The following is an 18,931-nucleotide window of genomic DNA, read 5'->3' as shown; positions in this document are numbered from 1 at the left end:
TGGACTAACGTGATTAGCCACAAATATTTAGACAACTGAAATAAATAGAATTCTAATAAATGCATAGTGAGTTATCTGTTTCCCTGATAAGCCATCATGTGGCTATTTATTTTTTAAAAGAACTATGCAGCTGAGCCATGTTAATTGGTCTTTACAGCTTTAAGGCCACAGTTTCACCTTACTGGCACTTTTACCCTGGGAACAATAGTCAGACTCTACTACAGCTCACAGTTTCCAGGGAAATAATGCCTTATAAGGCTGAGTGGTTATGGGCAGTGATGTAATAAAGTGCATGCTGTGAGTTTCCCATTCCAGCTGTCTGCATGTCTGGACTGTGTTTCACTCTAGGGTAGAGTGCAAAGGAGAAAACAGAAAGAAAGTGACTGTTGGTGTGAGGGATAACATCAGATCTGGACGGAGCAAACCGAATCTCAGCACACAGACTGAAGTAACTAAATATTGCAGCATCATGGGCCAGTCAGGCAAGTGTACCTTTGATATTATTGGCTCTGTTGGCATGTAAACCTGTTTTTGTGGCCTAACACTTTAGTACATATGGTTGCCTAATGCCTAATTTGCATATCTAATGTTTAAATCTAATATTCATAGTGGATATGTCTGGCATAGATGTAGGACGCTGACAGACTAGCATCCAGCTACTAAAACTGCTATTTCATATCTTATTTTAGACCTGGATCTTAGTTTCTGTCTCTTTGCATACAGACTATAGGGCCTGTTCACAGAGCTGTGACTGTGCATCTTTTAAAGCCCAGTTGACTAGTGTTGCTGAAATACTAAAGAATATAACTGGAGCAGCCAGCTTGAGAATCCAAATGGTTTAAGGGAATTTGGACACATTCTCAAGTCTTGGGTTTATGGAAATGGGATAATCCTTTCCTGGCTTTGTATAGACAGCTGTTCCAGCCCTTACTTTACCCTTGAGTCTTGTGTGTGTTGTATGAAAGCTTTTAGTGTAAGATATTTTGTGGCGAGCTGTGCGATCCCTGTAATGTGGTTTTTTTTACTAGCCTTCTCAGTTGTATTTCCAAGGTCACATTCTTAAATGTGGATTTAAAGTGAGGCTGGAATTGGTCATAGAACTCGGTTCATCTTTAATATACTCCTTAATGATTGTTTTGTGCCGATCACTTCAAGTGAAGCTGCCAATTTCATGCTCCAGAATGCGTGGAAAGCAAGCAAGCAAGCATCAGTCTCCTAAATCATCCATTTTCTGTGTATATTCATGTTAACTGTTATTGATGCAGTGTCAAGTTCTTGCTAAAAGCAGCTGTGCACTAAAAGCAGTACTTTGTTTGATATGAAACCTTTAATAACTGTTTTCCAGTTATTGTATCTGTGTTCGCAATGACTTAGATCATTTCCTTTAATAAAGTGAAAAAGTAGTAAAGGATTTTCATGACCAACGGTAACTCCAAAGGTTTGTTCTTCTCAACAAACGTCTGATTTATTCAATGCCGTCTATACCTTGTGTTCACTTGGTTTATCCTGTGATGTTTTTCTGTACTGGTCCATGGGTTCCACTCTGCCCCCCGTTTCCCTCTCTCTGCCTGCTCTCATCACAGCCCTTTGGGAATTACAGATGCCAATCCAGGCATACTGGCTGCCTGAACTCCCTTCTTAGTTTTAAATGAGTCCAAAGGGAGTAAAAAAATTCATTTACATCCCTCATCTAGAAAGTCTGAAACCATGAAAACTGCTTTGCTATTTGGAGTAGTGTAGAAGTGGAGTGTCAGCAGCTTCTACTTTATAGTGATGGCACAGATGCCTGCTTCATCCAATCAAATGAACAGGCGAACACTTCTAATGGAGAGTAATAGATACATCCTGATGACTGTATGTGGTGCACTTGTCCCTGCCCCCTTTTTATTCCTAGAACAGAATAGCTCTCCTAGTATACCTCTTTCTGTCCAGTGCTCACCCTCCATCTTAAACTCTCAAAGCCTACTCTTTTCTCTATGTCTTCAGCCTCATTGTCTGTGGACCTCTCTGATTGTCTTGACCCACTACTCTCTCTCCCTCCTCCTCTGTCAAGATCTCCAGGAGCCTGGCTCCTGTCCTTGTCTCTCCTGTACCCAATACTGTCCCAGGCCTGTTCTTGAGCAACGTTTCCAGAATACGCCCCTTTCCTACCAACCACATCATTCAACTGCTAGTCCATGCCCTGGAAACTGTTCTGCTAGGTCTACAATTCCCTCTGTCAGTCCACTCCCGCTCCTTCAGAATTTCTACTGCTCACCTTGATTTTTCCCACTACTGATGCTAATGCTTTACTCCTGTTTGTACACTGGCTCGCTCTTGTCAGAGGTCCACTCAAAACCCTCATTGTCTTCTACTGCTGTCTCAACCACTCTGCTCCGGCTTGTGGATGGTCCTGCACCTCTCTTTCTCCACTCATCCTCTTTCTCCGCTACTCCCTCTCCTCTTCCAGAGCCCAGTCAACCTCCTCCCTTGCCCTTCAGTGGTGGAATAAGCTTCCCTGGAAATCCAGACTCTGACCACCTCTGGGCTCTTCTCAAGACTCTCAGCTCTCATACTGGCATAGCGATTTCTCCTTGACATTAGTCACTGTAAACATACTTACAATTACCATTAGAATACAATACTTACCATTAGACCACTTCCATTGCTGCTGGATATCCACACTAGCTGTATATTGTTTTAAACCTTGGTGTATTGCACTTCCAGCTTGTATGATCTTAATGTTTGTCTTATTAACTCACCATAAGTACAGTATATGCTATGGAACAAGTAATAGGTTTATTCCATGCTGAAAAGAAAAGAGAGAAAACACACCGTTTCGGCTGTGAAGCCTTCTTCAGGTGTGAGAAAGACAGGGCAGACAGCAAAGATTAAATAGCACAGAAGAACAAAAGCTGGGAGAGGGGAGGGGCAGAGAGGCCACTCAGGAAGTGCAAAGCACAGAAGGGTGATGAAAGGTGTGAAGTTGAAAGCTGCATGAGAATAGAGAAGATCACACGAAAACAAGTTGGTCATTGAGAAAAGGGGGATGGTGTGGATCTAGTTTCAGGATCAGTTTCGTTTCTGTTATTTTTCTGCTATGGGAGTTGAGAAACCCTTCATTGAGAACAGAGAGAGATCAGTGTGATCATGGCTGTCTGATGTGAAATGAGAAACAATGGGCTTGGAGAAGTCTTTAATCTTCACAGCCCTAACATGTTCAATGAAGCGATATCCTAGTGTCCTTCTGGTTTCCCCAATATAGATGGCTGGGCATTTTTTGTAGGAGATACAGTAAATTAGGTTGCTGGAGGTACAGGATGTCATCTGGGTGATCCGGAAGTGACCTGAGGGGCCCTGAATGAGCGTGTTGGTAGATAAGTATTTGCAGGTGATGCAGCGAGTTCTGTTCGAGGGAAGGTGCCTGTTGGGGAGGACTGTCATGTGTGGTCAAGGGAGCTGTGAACAAGAAGTTTATGTAGATTGGGTGGTCGGCGGTGTGAGATGATTGGGCGGTTATAAAAAAGGGTACTGATGGAGGGATTGCCCTGTACAATGGAGTAGTTGTTAATGGGTATAGAAAGTGTGTTGGGGTGGTAGGGAAGCACCAAGGGAATGCAGTTGTGAGACCGGGAGTTCCTGATCGAGTTGATGATCCGAGGGCTGTTTTTGGCCCGGGTGAGGGCCCTATCGATAACATGGGTGGGGTATCCTCTGTTGATGGGGGGGAGGGGGGGAACAATGCACTTTGAGGGCTTGATTCTGGAAATCCATGTCGTCACTGCAGAGTCGATGTAGTCTGAGGAACTGTGGAGGGAGTTTTTGGTGTAAGTGGGATGAAAAGAGCTGTACAGGAGATAGCTGTGTGAATCTGTGGGTTTGTAATAGGTCATGGATGGTTAACGGATAAATTTGTGTTTAGGAACGGAAGAGTTAAGTATATGCTTGTTACTTAAGTGTATAAATGGAGTTGCTCAGGAGGTCAGGTTGTAATTTTGCAATTCTGCTCTCATATGTCTAGATGTACACGGTAGTCGTTGAGTTTGATGGGGGTTTACATCCTTTATGTCCAAGGCTTTCATTTCATCAGACAGGCTGATTAATGCCAATCTCTAGAATATTAAGTATGCTATCCCTTTATATTTGTTGTCTCATCTCTTCATAATTAGAAATTGACCAAATCACTGAGATGCATTGACGTTGGCTTAGCAGGAAACAATAATGGGCTGATTACAAACTAGTGGGGAATCTCCACTCTGGTAGCCTCTTTACAGAGGGTCCTTGGATCAGTTTCTGATTAATCTGTTACACTCTCAAACTGCCGTGACCCTTTCAATGCTTCTGCACTAGTAATTACACACCAGTGTAATGGCAGACAAATCCTGCATACAAATGAGTCTGGTTTTGCCAAGTTTAATGGTATTATTTTTGCCCACTGAAGGTACATGAGATGTGGTACAGTACTTCACTACAGTACTGTTCAGGAATACCTGTAAGACTGCAGTGACTGAGACAATGTATTGCTCCAGGTTTTTAGCTTTAATAAGCCCCAGCAGGCAGCTTTTTGTAACGTTTGTGAGATTCCGGTAGAAGGTGCCCAGCTACAGTATATTGTCAAAACAGACAGCTTAATTAGGCATTAAAACGTTAAAAACAGCTGGCTAAGGTCCTTGGATCACTCTGCTACTGGACATGCTAGATGGACCAAACGATCTCTTCTTGCTAGTCACCGTTCTTGTGTGTTTCAGGAAACACATCATTTTCTGTGGTGGTGGGGCAGGATCCACCGTGTGTCTCTTCTTTATTACTTTGTTCTTTGAAGTGAAACTGACAATTTCATGCTTCGGAATGTCTTTGTGATAAAATGGAAATTCAGGCGCTCATTCTGACCAAGTAATGGTGCTATCGGAAGACATTTCTCGGCATGCAAGCGAGCTAATTATTTGGTCAATTTCACCTTGCTGTAGAATGCTGGGAAAGCGACTGGCTCTGAGCTGTTTTTCATTTTCAAATAATTTATTGTGACATAAACGGATTTAGAGGCCTAATCCAAAGAGGCAGCTGTGATGGATAATGATGTCAAAGTGGTTTACACTGGTCTGTGGCTCATCCTGCCAGGACCGACGTCTGTCACGCAGGCTCGTGCAGGGCCTTGCCTCTCCATACTCTGAACACTCTTCGTGTCCATACGGCACTGGTTCTTAAAAGTGCAAAGGGTCTCTTGCAAAACAGTTCTACAGAATGCAAAGCCTAAATGTTTTGAAAACTTATGGCACTTTGAGTTTTTTAACTTCTTGAAGCCACTGTAATTTTTGGTTCTGAAAATGTCTGAAAAACCTGGTATTGAACAGGAACAACTGTCACCCCAGTACCTGCTGTATTGTCAGCTGCTCTGTTTCAGTCCAGCATAAGTGAAGAGACAATTTGTTTAATCAAATGTCATTTTCAGTTGTAACAAAGAGTTTCAGCTTTTAGGTTACTCTTGCAATTGAGTACTTGTAATATTGCACCTAAATGCAAGGAGTATTTGAAACATAATAGATGAGCTAGATGTTGCTGCATTAGCAGGTGATTATGTAATTGTAAATACAGTGACCTGGAAGCTAATGGAGAGGAGTAGAACTTTAGTGAATCTACACTTTTTCAGAGAGACAGGAAAATCAGGAGAGGGGGAGGTAGTGCAACATATCAAAAAGCATATTTAGGCTCTGATTTTTTTTCATGTTAGGAGAATGCTATAGAATACCAAATACAGATGTTGATTGTAATTCACGATCTGAGGAATATGAGGAATAATGAGTTTGGCAGACACTAGGGTCAGTAAGAGGGAAATTACTGCAGGAGAATTCTGGAGAGACTGTTTTAAAGGCTATGCACAGCTGCAGTGTCTGGGGTTTCCATTCCACCTCTGCTCCTTAATTCTGCTAATCTTTAGTTTTAATGAAGATTTACTAACTTTGCAAAGGTACCCAATGTGTACCCCACATCGGCCTTTGAAGTGGACAAAATGTTCTGAAAAGTGGACCAAGAGCCTAGCCCAGTGAAAGGAATCATTACTGCTGTGCTAAAAGACCTAACCCATTCAGAGGTATCCAGTCAGTTTGGGAAAGGCGTGAGTAATCCGTTTGTGATCCACCTGATTAAAAACATTGTTGTTAGGTTCTGGTCCTTATAACACTGGTTGCAGGAAAAATAAGTCAATATTTGATTGAAAAGACAAAAGCAGCTTTGATTGTAATACAGTTACTATAAAGAGTTTGCTAAAAATTTGAATGGCTGCTGAGAGTTTTTTTTTATTAGACCCTAGCAACTACATTTTCCTTGAGCGTCAAATTTTCTTAGAACTATACATGCCAGGGCGAGTTACATCAAGGGCAAAGTTCTGTCAAATGTCTCGTTATCACTGAAAATTTGTGACCCTTTCCTGTCGAGGTTCTGTTTCTTATTTTGCACACCTGGGTTCTTGGTTCTGGTAGATGGAGGGTCACGGACCGCTTCTTTGGCTGTACTGTGAGCTTCTGCACAACAAATAATCGGGTCTTCTGTCCTTTCACCTCTTCAGCTTCCAAGCAGTTTGCCAAAGAGGTTTTGAAAAGCCACAACGAATACAGAAAGCAGCATCAGGTTCCACCCCTAAAACTCAGCAACAAACTCAGCAAAGAAGCCAAACGGTGAGTAACCAGCTCTTTCCAAAACGAAATAAGTGTTGGCAGCAATGTGGAGCAGTGTTCAGGGGCTTGAAGGTGGTGGGTTTGAATCCCAGCTGAACCATTGCTTTTTGTGCCCTTGAGCTACTATACTGTAGATACTTCTCCCGAATTCCAACCAATTTCTAATGACATCATCTAATTCAGGGTCACAGGGTCAGACTTAGAGGAGCCTATTCAAGCAAGCAACACAGGGTTTACCCTGGACGAGATGCCAGTCTATCGCAGTACTTCTTCTGAATTGTTCCAGTAAAATAATGGGTGGTATAAATGTGTTCAAATGAAAGTTATTTTGGATAAAAAAAAACATCAGTTAAATATAAACTTGTTTTTGTTTAAACCCATGGTTTCAAGCTGATCTAAAGAATATTTACAGAAGAGAGGGTATGAAATACAGTAAAATCAAATGCTTAATAAGCACTATTTCATAATATACTTTTGAGCACGAAGAGAAACAGTGCTCTAGAACAATCACTGTTCTTTCTGAAACAAGATGTCTGATGTCTAGTGTATGAGTAACGAGCACTTTTTTAAAATAATATTGACGGAGGACATTTGTGTCTCCTAGCTCTGACATTCATTAATTGTTAATTCCAAAGAGCTTTTGAAAGAGATGTATTATACACAGGTACCCTCTGGAACTACTTGAAAAGTACATTCTCCTGTTCAGCACTGTAAGACCGGTATAGTGCTGATAGCCGGAAAAGGGTACGTTTGACTCGCTGAATAATTCTTTTCTTTACAGACTGTGATCTGCTACTCACTCTGGTCATTTCTTTGTGTTGTAGGTGTGCTGGGTAATCCGGTATTGCAGTAATTATAGGTTGTTACCTGGATGTGCGCTACTGTGTTACAGGTACGCAGACAGTCTGGCCAGCACACGAGTTCTGAAGCACAGCCCTGAGTCAAGCCGGGGTAGCTGTGGCGAAAATCTGGCCTGGGCTTCTTACGACCAGCCAGGTGGGTTTATATATTAAGCCAGGTCTCTCTTTTGCAATTTGCTTTTGGGTGACAACTTTCCGATGCATATTCTGGAGGCAAAATCAGCTTTGACAGTTATTGACCAAGCGTCAACAGTGCTAAAAAAAAGCATTTCAGCTATTTTTAGAGTTTGAAAAAGGTGTAAGTTCAGATGGCTAGTAGGTCTCCAGTGTCCATCAATAAGAATATCAGGGGTCTTCTACCATCCTCCTTCAGGAGCCTTCCAAACTGTGAGAGGAAAGAAAAAATAATGATTTAAAATCCAAAATGCTATGGACAAAGTCAGCCCAACAGCGCTCTTTAGAAATAAACAAGGAAACGCAAAACAGAGGACATAAAAGGACATTTTGTGGAACTGCTTGTCAAACAGGAGAACAGGAGGCACTTCTTAATGCAAAAGGTAATGGGACTGTGGAAGCAGCTGTCCAGCCCTGTTGTTGAAGCCAATACACTGGCTTCTTCCCAGAAACAATCAAGATCCTTGGATCGATTAGCTACAACTTCCAAACGAGTTGAATGAGGCGATTGAACTCTTCTCATTTGTAACCTTTATGTCCTCTGGGGGGGAAAGCTAAACTCCACTGTTTGTTCTCCAGAAAACCATGTGGAAAGAGACGAAAAGCCTTGATAGTGGGTTTGGTTTTACAGCAAAGTCTGCAAATCGGCCGACTATTCAGGAACAAGGCCGAGTTAAAAAATGGGTAATGGCTGTCATGTCTAATTGGAAGGCAATGGTCATATTTTAATATGGAACCAAAACAACTGAGAGACCGTGAGCCTAGTCAGGCCGAAAGACTGGAAGACTGACCTGTCTTTCTTTCCACATCTTCTTAGGAAAGGAGGTAGCTGACCGGTGGTACAGTGAAATCAAAAATTACAACTACAACTGTCCTGGATTTTCTTCGGGTACCGGTGAGTTTAGCCTACTCCCCTCCTGCCCCATCTCTGCTGTTCCCTGCTTTTCTCTGCCCTCGTTTCTAATGTGAGGTAGCTTCTGGACTGCTACTCACTGAGCAGTTTGTACATTACACGTTACACAACAGCATGTTGTCGCACCTCATAAGACCAGTTGACGTGTTGGGAAGATTCTCTCCCCTGTCTGTTTTGTGAAACTGTTGCCACGGAAACCTCTGTAGTGGGATGGGATGTTAGTGAAGAAGTCGCACCTGGGCTGTAACTTGACAGCGGTAACAGAGTTGTCAAATGTAATTATCTAGCTTGATTCATTGTCTGCCTGGGAATTTTTTTTCCCCCTTCCTTGCAAACAAATGGAAGTTATTTTTAGTATCCAGACATATTTAGAGTTCTCTAAATGTAGAGAGCTAATATAATCTCTACCTCCATAAATCTCAATGGAAGACGCTGCTCTAAAAATTGCACTCTGGTGTCCTTTACATTGAGACCCCAGTCCTCAATTACTCTCGCTAAAGGGTTTGTTTCATGCAGTGCTTCTTGCTCTGTGGGGACTGTGTTCAATAAAACTGTGAGGGATAGTTTACAGAGTTACAAATTCCTTTTTAAGGCCAGCATCTGTAATGTTTATCAACAGTCCCCAATGGGTTTTTGAGTGATTCTAGTGTTAAGCGCAGAGCAAATTCCACAGTGTCTGACTCACTAACATTTGGTCATATGTCCAGACTAATGGCAACTGCTGAATCCTGTTACTGGAGTTCACAGAAGCAAATGACTGAATGCCATTTCTGTTGGAGATGAGATGCTGCATACATAAAGTGAAGATTTTGTTTGCTAACACAAGGCATCTTAGGCCTTTTAAAGTGGAGCAAATGCAGTGCCTTGTAGGTAGTTTAATTTGTCAATCTCAACCTAATCAAGATGTTAAATTCCTGCTGGTACTGACGGTTTCTTATCTCTTGCACTCTTTATCAAGGCTGGTGTGATTGCCCCCAGTACCCAAAGATTCACTCTAGGAAAATGCTTCTTTGATCGCGCGATCGGATAATGTCCAACTACATTAAGAACAGACTATGGTAAAGACATTTTTGTACAATATTTGTGGCATTGGGGCATTTTGTATCAGCTCATCTGCTAATGCATACCTCAAGCATTATATTTCATTCCTCTGTCTTCTCATGCCATTGTCTGTACATTAACATGTCCAGGAAATAATTGCAAGAGTGAATTAAATTGCGTCTGCCCAACAAGTTTCTTTTCTCTTGGCTCAGTAATGGTTCAGTCGTTGACTGATTGAGTGATGGAAAAGTTTAATTCACCCAACTGAAGAGCTGCCTCCCCCCTTTCACCACAGGCCTGAGTGTGAATAAGACTTTTTCAAATGGGAATGCTGCTGCAAGCGCACTTCTAAATATTTACTTCACATTATTTAGTCAGTCATTTGAGCAATGCAGTATGGTTTACATCTGTGAGGCAAGCCACCCGGAGATTTCCAAAGGCCAGGCTTGGAACAGAAAAGGCAGCAGCAACGGTTCACTGCTTGTGACTCATAGCTCAGGAATTTTCTTACCCTTAGAAATGCTGGGATGAATGTGTAGTGGCCATGTGTACATATTTATAGCCAGAGCAAGTCCAGGTCAATTTATAGAGCAATGTAAAATATTTACACGATTGTAAAAATACAATTTTAATTAAGTAGTCTTTTAAAATTGTTGAAAGCACAAGCAAAACTATCGCCAGTCTTGGTAATGTAAGGAAATGGCGTTGTACGGAGAGAAAGATTAAGAAGTTGTTTTAAATAAGTCCGTATTAATCCAACACCGAGAACTCATGATTTTTTGCTTTCTTTTTAATGACTTCAAACAACAAGTGAGAGGAGCTGTGGAATTCTGAATGGGTCTGCCTGGAAATTTTATTTTGTATAAATATTGTTTTAATTTTTCTTTTGAAAGACAAGTGAAATGTTTCAGACTCTTGGCAGAGAAACAATGTAGCTGCCCCGAATGTAGTGTAACCAAATAGCTAGCCCTCCGATTTGACTGTAACAGCTGTCTGAGCTGTGGGTATATGGCTATCAGACAATGGAAAGAGACAAGATGTGCAGGATATTGTATAGAGCTGCGAGAATGAAAGATTTCGACTGGATTTCTATGAATCTACAGGAGAAGGTATCGGACTAGCCGTGGCGAGAACACTCTCGGGACCCGGGAAGAGAACATTTCTCATATGGTTGAATGGAGAAAGCCAGTTAATTCTCCCATATGATTAAGAGAGTGAAGGGAAGAAGCAGAGTTCATTGTCCCATATAGTTTAGACTAAAGGGAAATCTGGGATATACCATACAGGTTATGGACCAAGTTATGTTGGTATTTATTGTTTAAGATATGATACAATATATTTTAAAACCTGTTTAATATAAGTAGGGTGCAAGGACTAGAGGGCTTAGTGTGTAGATTCCTGAGAGTAATATTGGTTGTGGTCACTTTTTCTCTGCCAAAACACCCAACAACAAATGCAGGACTCGCATTCAAACACAATATTCCCACCCCTGGTTCAGGCCCAGCTAATTACAGGATCTTTAAGCACACAATGCTGCTCCTGCTAGTTCAGGCCCAGCCCATTGCAAATTTAAATACTGGTTGCTATTTTAATCTGAACGGAGGTGAGGGCTGTGGCACACACAGCGCATAGGATATGCTCTTGCTTACTCGCTCCTAATCCGAATATTACAGCTCTGACAAAACATAACAATTACAGTACAGCTTTTAGGATGGATGGGGAATTTGTGTTCCTGTAATGAACATGTTGGTTGTGATTTTTATGCTGGCGATTGGGGAGGCTGTGGTTTGGGTTCTTGTAACAACAAATCCCAGATACTGCTATAGTACTCTTATGCAAGCATGTAATTCACCAGAACTGTCCTGGTAAAATATTCTTGAATCACAGTCATGACTAGCTTTAATTAAGTACTGGGATTGTGACTCATGGCTGAACCTTTATTTCCAGTTTACTTGATCAGTCCAGTCAAACGCTTTAATGGGTTTACCACTTTCTATAGCATGGTATTACCATGGACTTGGTCCTGTGTTAGGACTGCAGAAATTATGCTATTGTTTATGGGCTACCATACAATTCACTGGTCCTCTAGTGCTCCCTTGTTCATCACAGAACATGGGGATTCTTTCCCTCAATCTTCCATCACAGTGCAACACTGACTGGGCCCACACCTGCTCTGCAGAACCCATAGAACATCAGGGCACAGCTGGGTTCACTGTGATCTTTCTTACAGCGGTGAAGTTTCCGTCAAAGCAGAAGCGTTTTGCCCCTTTTTGATGTCGCCATATTATAGAATCCGGTAATTGTTTAGACTTTTTCTCAAACCATTTTTCTTTTCCTGCTGCCCTGCCAGGGACGCATTTTTTTTCTCATTTTTGCAAAGTCTTTCAAAAGCCTCTCCATTGTAAGGTTTCCAAATCTGTACAACAATTACAATTGAACCCTCAGAGCACTCATTTGCAAGACAATGGCTTTCATTGGAGCTGGCGATTAGAGGATTAGTGTGTAATAGCCAAGGCACTAGTGTCTGGCTTAGTTCTTAATAGACTATTTCCCAGCAAAAGCATGAAATGTAAATGGAATGAGGATGTAATTTGCTGTGAAGACATTGAGTAATACCTGCAATTTTCTTCATAATCAGTTTTATATCTGCCATGAATATGCTTTGCATGGCTTTAGGGGCTTGAAAGCAAAAATAAGACTGCACTGAAGGAGTGAAGAGATGGATGAAATGCTGTACACACTCCCATTATAGGGAAATGAGAGTACTGTCCCCCAAAACTATCAATAGTTCACAAAAAACAGTAGTCTTATTATGGACCTTTTGTTATTAAAAAATTACATCCAAACCCTAGGAATGTGTCCTAACATGCACAGGGGCTTATAGTGTAATTTGGTATCTGCTCTCTTTTGAAGATTTTGAATCGCAGTTTGCATTAATATTGGTACATCTATGATTGCTGGCACAGTGGCCAGCATTGCTGCCTCCCAGCTCTGGAGTCCTGGGTTCAGCTCCTGGGGTGCTGCCTGCATTAAATTTGTATGCTCTCTGCATATTTGTTCGGACTCCCACAGTCCAAAGATATACGGGTTTTTTAATTTGCTTTTGTGAAACTTTTACCCTGCTGTGTGAGTGTTTGTGTCTGTGTGTGATGGGCTGGGGTCCCATCATGGGTGTACCCTGATTTGCGCCTGTTGCTTGCAGGGATAGGCTCCAGCTCCCCAACATAGTATTCAATAAGCCAGGTAGAAAATGGAAGTGCAAGTAATATTGTACACTCAAAAAGGGACATTTAAATATGACTAACTTACAAGTACACATTTTCCAGATCCCTGGGTATGACTAGTGATTCTCACTAGGGTTACCCCCATTTTCTAAAACTTCACCTTGTTTGGCAAACTGACTTTCTCCTAGTTTCACTGGGTGTCCTTAGTGCCATTTATTTATATTGTGCTGTGCCCTTTAAACTCTTAAGCACAGGGGGGTGGGGAGGGGCTGGGCACAAGTGTGGACTGCTTTGGGTGTCTGCTACAGATCAGGAGGCAAACAAGTGGTGGCTGAAGTATGAAACAGCCCACGCAGTTATACATTATTGAAACCAATAATGAAGCAACTGGATGAGAGAGATGCTTGTAGCAATTGATTGGCCGCATGGCCTCCTCTCATTTGTAGCCTCTCCTATGTCCTTTTAATTCCAGAGTCCATTTTTTTTAATACTGAGTGCTCTAAAATCCTTGAGGTGAAAAGTACTCTATAAAAATGACCCGCTATCATCCATTCAAAAGCCATGTTGATTTGTGTGACAATTCTCTGGCTGGTGCTGTGGATATCTGTGGGTATGAATGCCCGTTGTTGGTTTTTACCACACACTTTCTCCTCACTGGAAACCAAAATGAGTGAGTCAGTCGCAAAGATTGCAAAAGCGGTGGCACGCATGATGTGCTCTTTAGTTCCAGTTAAACCTCTTATGACCGAACCTTTCATCAGGGTGGGGTTTCAAAGTTACTCATCCTCCATCTGTCTGGAACCTCTGAGAGTGACTTCAGCAGAAAACCCCTGACAGAGGGCACCAGCAACGCACTTTTCATGCCAGACATCCTGTGTGCGGGGTCCCCTGCAGGAAAGTTATCCATACTGGATAAAGGAGAGATGTGTCCCTTTCTGTATCATCCTTTTATTTACCACACTTTGTGCTGCTCCTCCTTTTAACCTCTGTTTTCACTCTGCCTTGTCGTCTCTCTCGTTGCCGCCTTTCCTTCAGGATCTCTGTTCATGCTCTGGCCCCTTCCCCCTCTGTCTCTCGCCATCCTCTCCCGTCTCCCGGCCTGCTGCCTCACTCCCTCCCCTCTCCCCACGCAGGGCACTTCACCGCCATGGTGTGGAAGGGCAGCAGGGAGCTGGGCGTGGGCAAGGCCACGGCCACCGACGGCTCCACTTTCGTGGTCGCCCGCTACTCCCCCGCGGGCAACATCGTCAACCAAGGCCAGTTCGAGGAGAACGTGCTGCCGCCCAGGAAATGACCTGCATTTCAGGGAGGGGTGGGGGTGGGGGAGCAGAAATGATGGACCACTGGGTTAACGGAAATGACACCCGTGAGCTTTGGAATGTGAAGTTTGTAATGAACTCCCTTAGCAGTCTGGGCCATCGTGCAGGACACTTACCTAATAGATTCGGGCTTTTTTGGGTTAAAGAAGTCAGGGACAAGGGCACACCTGCCAGCTTATAGTGTTTAAAACATCCAGTCCTAGTGGTACCTTCAGTGGCACTCTACGGTAGCCAGTTTATAGGCATGTACAAATACATTTACCCAAGCGGGGGTTGATTACAAGTTTAATTGTTTTTTAATGTGTTCTATGTGAATGAAAGGGAATAATGAGTAAGCAGTCTAATGGTACAATGAAGAAACCATCTAATGGACAAAACATACAATTTTTTTAAATAACTGATCCTTAATCAATGGCAAAGTGAATTATGAAGGAAGCATAGGTATCAAACAATATGAAGCTGCACTCATTAATACCGTATGCAAGTGGAAAGATGGTATATCCTAAATATTCTTTCACTTTGCCCCTGTAAAACTCCACTGACTTGATGATGGGATCATGAAGGGGAATGGTATTTAAAACCGTTCTTAAGTTTGTGTTAAAGCAGTTTTGCTTGCAGAAAAAAAAGTTTCCTCAGTCGTTATTATAGTCCTATAGTTTGGGATGGAGAGCAGTGTTGCCTGGGTAGTTAGAATAAAATTCACTGGGCCAATTTCTGTGTGTGTGAACAGCACACAGGAGCAAGTTCAGCTGAAGACCAAAGCCTCAGATCCTGACATCAAGGCAGGCTGTGCTGATACCTGGGCATTGCACATTGGGTGCTGGAGTCTGGGCTGGTTGCCAGTGTATCATGTTTCTGCTGAAGATGATGGAATGGCAATGCCAGCTGACTCCTGTTTACTTGTAGTAAAGCTGCACATGAAATTGCATTATTTTCAAGTCAAGAGTTGCAGTACCTGTGGCGTTTCGCTAATGATGTTTGATGTTGCATCATTTCTTATGTATTTTATAGTGGAAAACTGAGATCATTTCTCTGTCAGTGGTCAAAGCTTTTGAAGTGAACTCTAATTTGACAATCCTTTGGAAGCAGTATGGGTAACTACTCTGCCTGGTACTGTCTGCTATTGACCATTCAATAAGTGTATCCATTTTGTAAATGTTTACCCATCATCACCTAAATGGAACAGCTGGATTTCAAATAAGTTTTTCATGTACTATACAAGTACTTCCTGGTTTGGGATATGATGTGCGCCTTTTTCAGCATAGGGGAAAAAATGAAGTAAATGGCTTCCTATAAAAACATTTTACTGAGCTATTAATGGCATCTGAGCTTTTCTTTGTGAATGTATAATTCACCTAATACAAAACACTTGAGTCATTCTGAGAGACAAATTGCTTTTTTTATTACCTTTTTTTTACTCTTCTTTTTGCATAAAGTACACTTGTGAAATAAACCAAACATTGTTTACAGCTTGTGTTGTTCACGTCTTCTGCTCTTGTCATGTTGGCTGGGGTCCTTTCTTCACTGAAATGCAGTACAACTCTTTGCAACAGCACTACACTGTCACACCATGATGCTTATCCAGGAGAATGACTTATCCAAACCAAGAGGCCAGGCAGGGCTGCATTTGTCAGCCTACTGATAATTTTGTCTTTGTAAGGCTAGTCTGACTGTGTATTCAGCTTCTGAGAAACTGTGTTGTCAGACCACTGAACTGTGTTTTCCCAGACTCTTAATAGACTTATTCCTGCACTCAAGAGCAAGGGGGAACTTTAAATGATAAAACCGTAATTTCCTGTGACAGTCCCATTTCAATGTAAAACATGCAAAAGAAAAAGTGAAAATCAGATTTATTCTTTAGAGTATAACAGCATGTCAGAGGCTCCAGCCAGACCTGAGGCTATTTTTGCTGCAGTAATACCAGTGAGATGAATCACAGCAGACAGCCGTTCACCGACTTTCCGAGGGGAGGGTGTGTGCGCGGGTTGGGGCGACAAAGAACACCTGTCAGGAAGTACTGTATGTGCAGCCCCCCGGAAGAGAAAGGGGAGGGCCAGCCTGTTGGTCTGGTCGAAGCGAAGAGCTAGGAGAGACTCTTCTTTTCGGTTGAGTAAAATAAAAGCGTTGTGGTTCAATGCGTGTTTTTTTGTTTCTTGAAAGTAATCGCCTACTCTAGATGAAAGAGCTGTTTAACGGGTGACTTGTGAAAACTGGAATAACAGCATAAGTAATAAACATACAGTACTGTATATGTTTTTGCCAAAGTGGTCCGAGTACATCTTCAGTTTAATGCTCCTCTCTTTGCTAATATGAATTAAACTGTAGGAGAAGAAAGTGTCTAAAGAGGCTGATAATTAGAATATGCAGTGATTGTGCTGGTTACAGCCCCTTTACTTCACAGAGGCATGGGCTAGAGACTGTGGCCACGAAGTCACATATAAATTTACATTGCATATGCAACTGCTAAGTTACCTCTTGTGTGAAAGTAATTCTCAAGAAAAATCATTAACAACTTTACAGAATATCCCATCCTTTTTTTCCAACCACTCCATTCAGTACAAGGTTGTGGGAAAGGAACTGGTATTCAGGTACCAGTTATAAAAAAAATCGGTAGCGCATGTAATATTGAAATTTTGCACAGTGTCAGTGGTGACGGTCTCAGAAGCCCCTATTGCTCAGTGGAGCTTTTCAGGAGGGGTAGACCTTGCCTGTGGTTTGTCTTTGTATGTCAAATGTCCTCCTTCATGGTATCTGTTGCACAGTAGGTGCATATGTACAGTATATGTGCTGTCTACATGTTCATATTGAATGTAGAGAATGGTGATTTTTGTTTGTGCATGTTTTTCAAAACGTTTATACATGCTTCTGTGGGATTACATTTATCCTTCCTGATGCTACAATGTTGAGATTAGCTGCTACAGCTTACTGTATGTATGTCTTTAATTGATTTATATAGTCGATATAAATTTTGAACATTTCACAGACTTAAATGGGGAAAGGGACATTATTCAAACATGTCGGTGGGATAAGATGGTGGCTTAAAAAAGCAGTAGAGCAAACTATTTTGTGGGTGCAATATCAAGAAAATTGGTAGGTGCAACTGCTGCAGCTCCTGTATCCTTCGTAGAACAGGTGTGAAGGAAGCCAAAGTTGGACTCCAGTGCCCCTTGGTGGCTAAAAGTAGAATTGCACATGATCAGTTCTTTATTTTCTTTATGTTCTTTATTTATTTATGTCTGCAAAGCCAGGTTCAAGTTTAAATTTCACGTTTATTTGTCATTCCAGCCATATACAAGTATACAGTGGAACGAAATATTGTTCCTCCTGGTCCACGGTGCAAATACAGGCATAACAGACAGGACACTGACATAGACATTGTAGACAGGATACACATAGTGCAAAGTGCAAATTACAAGGAAAATAAATAATACAATATACTCAACACACTGGGGGGATTTAAACCGTTTCTGGAAGTAGATTCCAGGGTGTTGAGGAGCCTGACAGCCTGTGGGAAGAAGCTGTTACTGAGTCTGGTGGAGCTAGCCTGTATATTGTGATATCTTTTTCCAGATGGTAGGAGGGCAAACAGTTTATGGGAGGGGTGGGAGGGGTCATCTACTATACTGGAGGCCCTGTTTAAGCAGCGTTTGTGATAGGTGACACAAATGGAAGGGAGGGAGGCTCCAATGATCTTTTCAGCTGTTTCCACAATTCGTTGCAGGGTCTTGTGGTCTGAAGCATTGCAGTTCCCAAACCAAATAGTGATACAGCTGGTCAAGGTGCTCTCAACGGTGCTACTGTAGAAAGTGGTAAGAATGGGCGGGGGAAGGTTAGCCCTCCTCAGTCGCTGCAGGAAATAGAGACACTGCTGTGCTTTCTTGGCTAGGGAGGTGGTATTGAGGGACCAAGTGAAATCATCTGTAATGTGTACACCAAGAAACTTGGTACGTCTAACTGTCTCCACAGGGGAGCTGTTGATGTACCGTGGGGTGATCAGCACGGGCCCTCCTGAAGTCAATGATGATCTCTTTTGTTTTGTTTACATTAAGAGATAGGTTGTTGTTTGTGCACCGGTCCACTAGTTGCTCCACCTCCTCTCTATATGGTGCCTCATCGTTGTTACTAATGAGGCCCACCACTGTCATGTCGTGCTGGAGATGTTATTACTGTACCGATCTGGACTGTCTGAGGTCTCTCAGTCAGAAAGTCCAGAATCTAGTTACAAAGGGAGGTGTTAAGGTGCAGCAAGTTAAATTTTTCTGTCAGCTTCTGGGGGATGAACTGAAGTCAATGAAAAGCATTCTTACATAAGAGTCATTCTTATCCAGGTGGGATAGGGCCAGGTGAAGGGCAAGAGATACGGCATCATCAGTAGACCTGTTGGGGCAGTATGCAAACTGAAGGGGGTCCAGAGGGGTAGGGAGTCTGGACTTTATGTGGCTCATGACTGGCCTCTCATGAAGCACTTCATGATAATTGGTGGGAGTGCCACAGGGAGATAATCATTGAAGCAGGACACGGGTGACTTCTTCGGCACTGGTATAATAGTGGTGGATTTGAAGCATACGGGGATGACTGCCTGGCACAAGGAGATATTAAAAATATCTGTGAGGACGTCAGCTAACTGGTCTGCCTGTGTCCACTTTACATGTCCAGGCTGTGGTCACTGAGCCAGTCCTCTCTGTCCAGCCAGGTCTGCTGGTGCCACACAGTTTCTATGGATAGGTTGTGGTCACTAAGCCTGTCCTCT

The 18,931-nt window shown here is 42.4% G+C and overlaps 1 protein-coding gene across 1 annotated transcript; it reads left to right on the top strand.

Annotated features, from left to right (window-relative positions):
* Positions 1-220: 220 nt before the first annotated feature.
* glipr2l (GLI pathogenesis-related 2, like) lies at positions 221-15,650 on the top strand. Its single transcript, XM_088601433.1, has 5 exons — positions 221-482; positions 6,542-6,650; positions 7,543-7,646; positions 8,502-8,579; positions 13,996-15,650. Exons 1-5 carry the CDS (start codon positions 470-472, stop codon positions 14,154-14,156), a joined length of 465 nt encoding a protein of 154 aa, XP_088457559.1. The 5' UTR covers positions 221-469; the 3' UTR covers positions 14,157-15,650.
* Positions 15,651-18,931: the final 3,281 nt, after the last annotated feature.

The sequence above is a fragment of the Lepisosteus platostomus genome, chromosome 12 (assembly GCF_059453375.1).
Source record: "Lepisosteus platostomus isolate fLepPlt1 chromosome 12, fLepPlt1.hap1, whole genome shotgun sequence".
Taxonomy (NCBI): domain Eukaryota; kingdom Metazoa; phylum Chordata; class Actinopteri; order Semionotiformes; family Lepisosteidae; genus Lepisosteus; species Lepisosteus platostomus.
This window is presented reverse-complemented; position numbering and strand designations above follow the sequence as displayed.

Bases quoted from the DNA above. Each gene is read 5' to 3' on its own strand.
- glipr2l (XM_088601433.1), top strand. The intron at 6,651-7,542 runs GTGAGTAACCAG...ACTGTGTTACAG, and splicing joins CTCAGCAAAGAAGCCAAACG to GTACGCAGACAGTCTGGCCA. The intron at 8,580-13,995 runs GTGAGTTTAGCC...CTCCCCACGCAG, and splicing joins TGGATTTTCTTCGGGTACCG to GGCACTTCACCGCCATGGTG.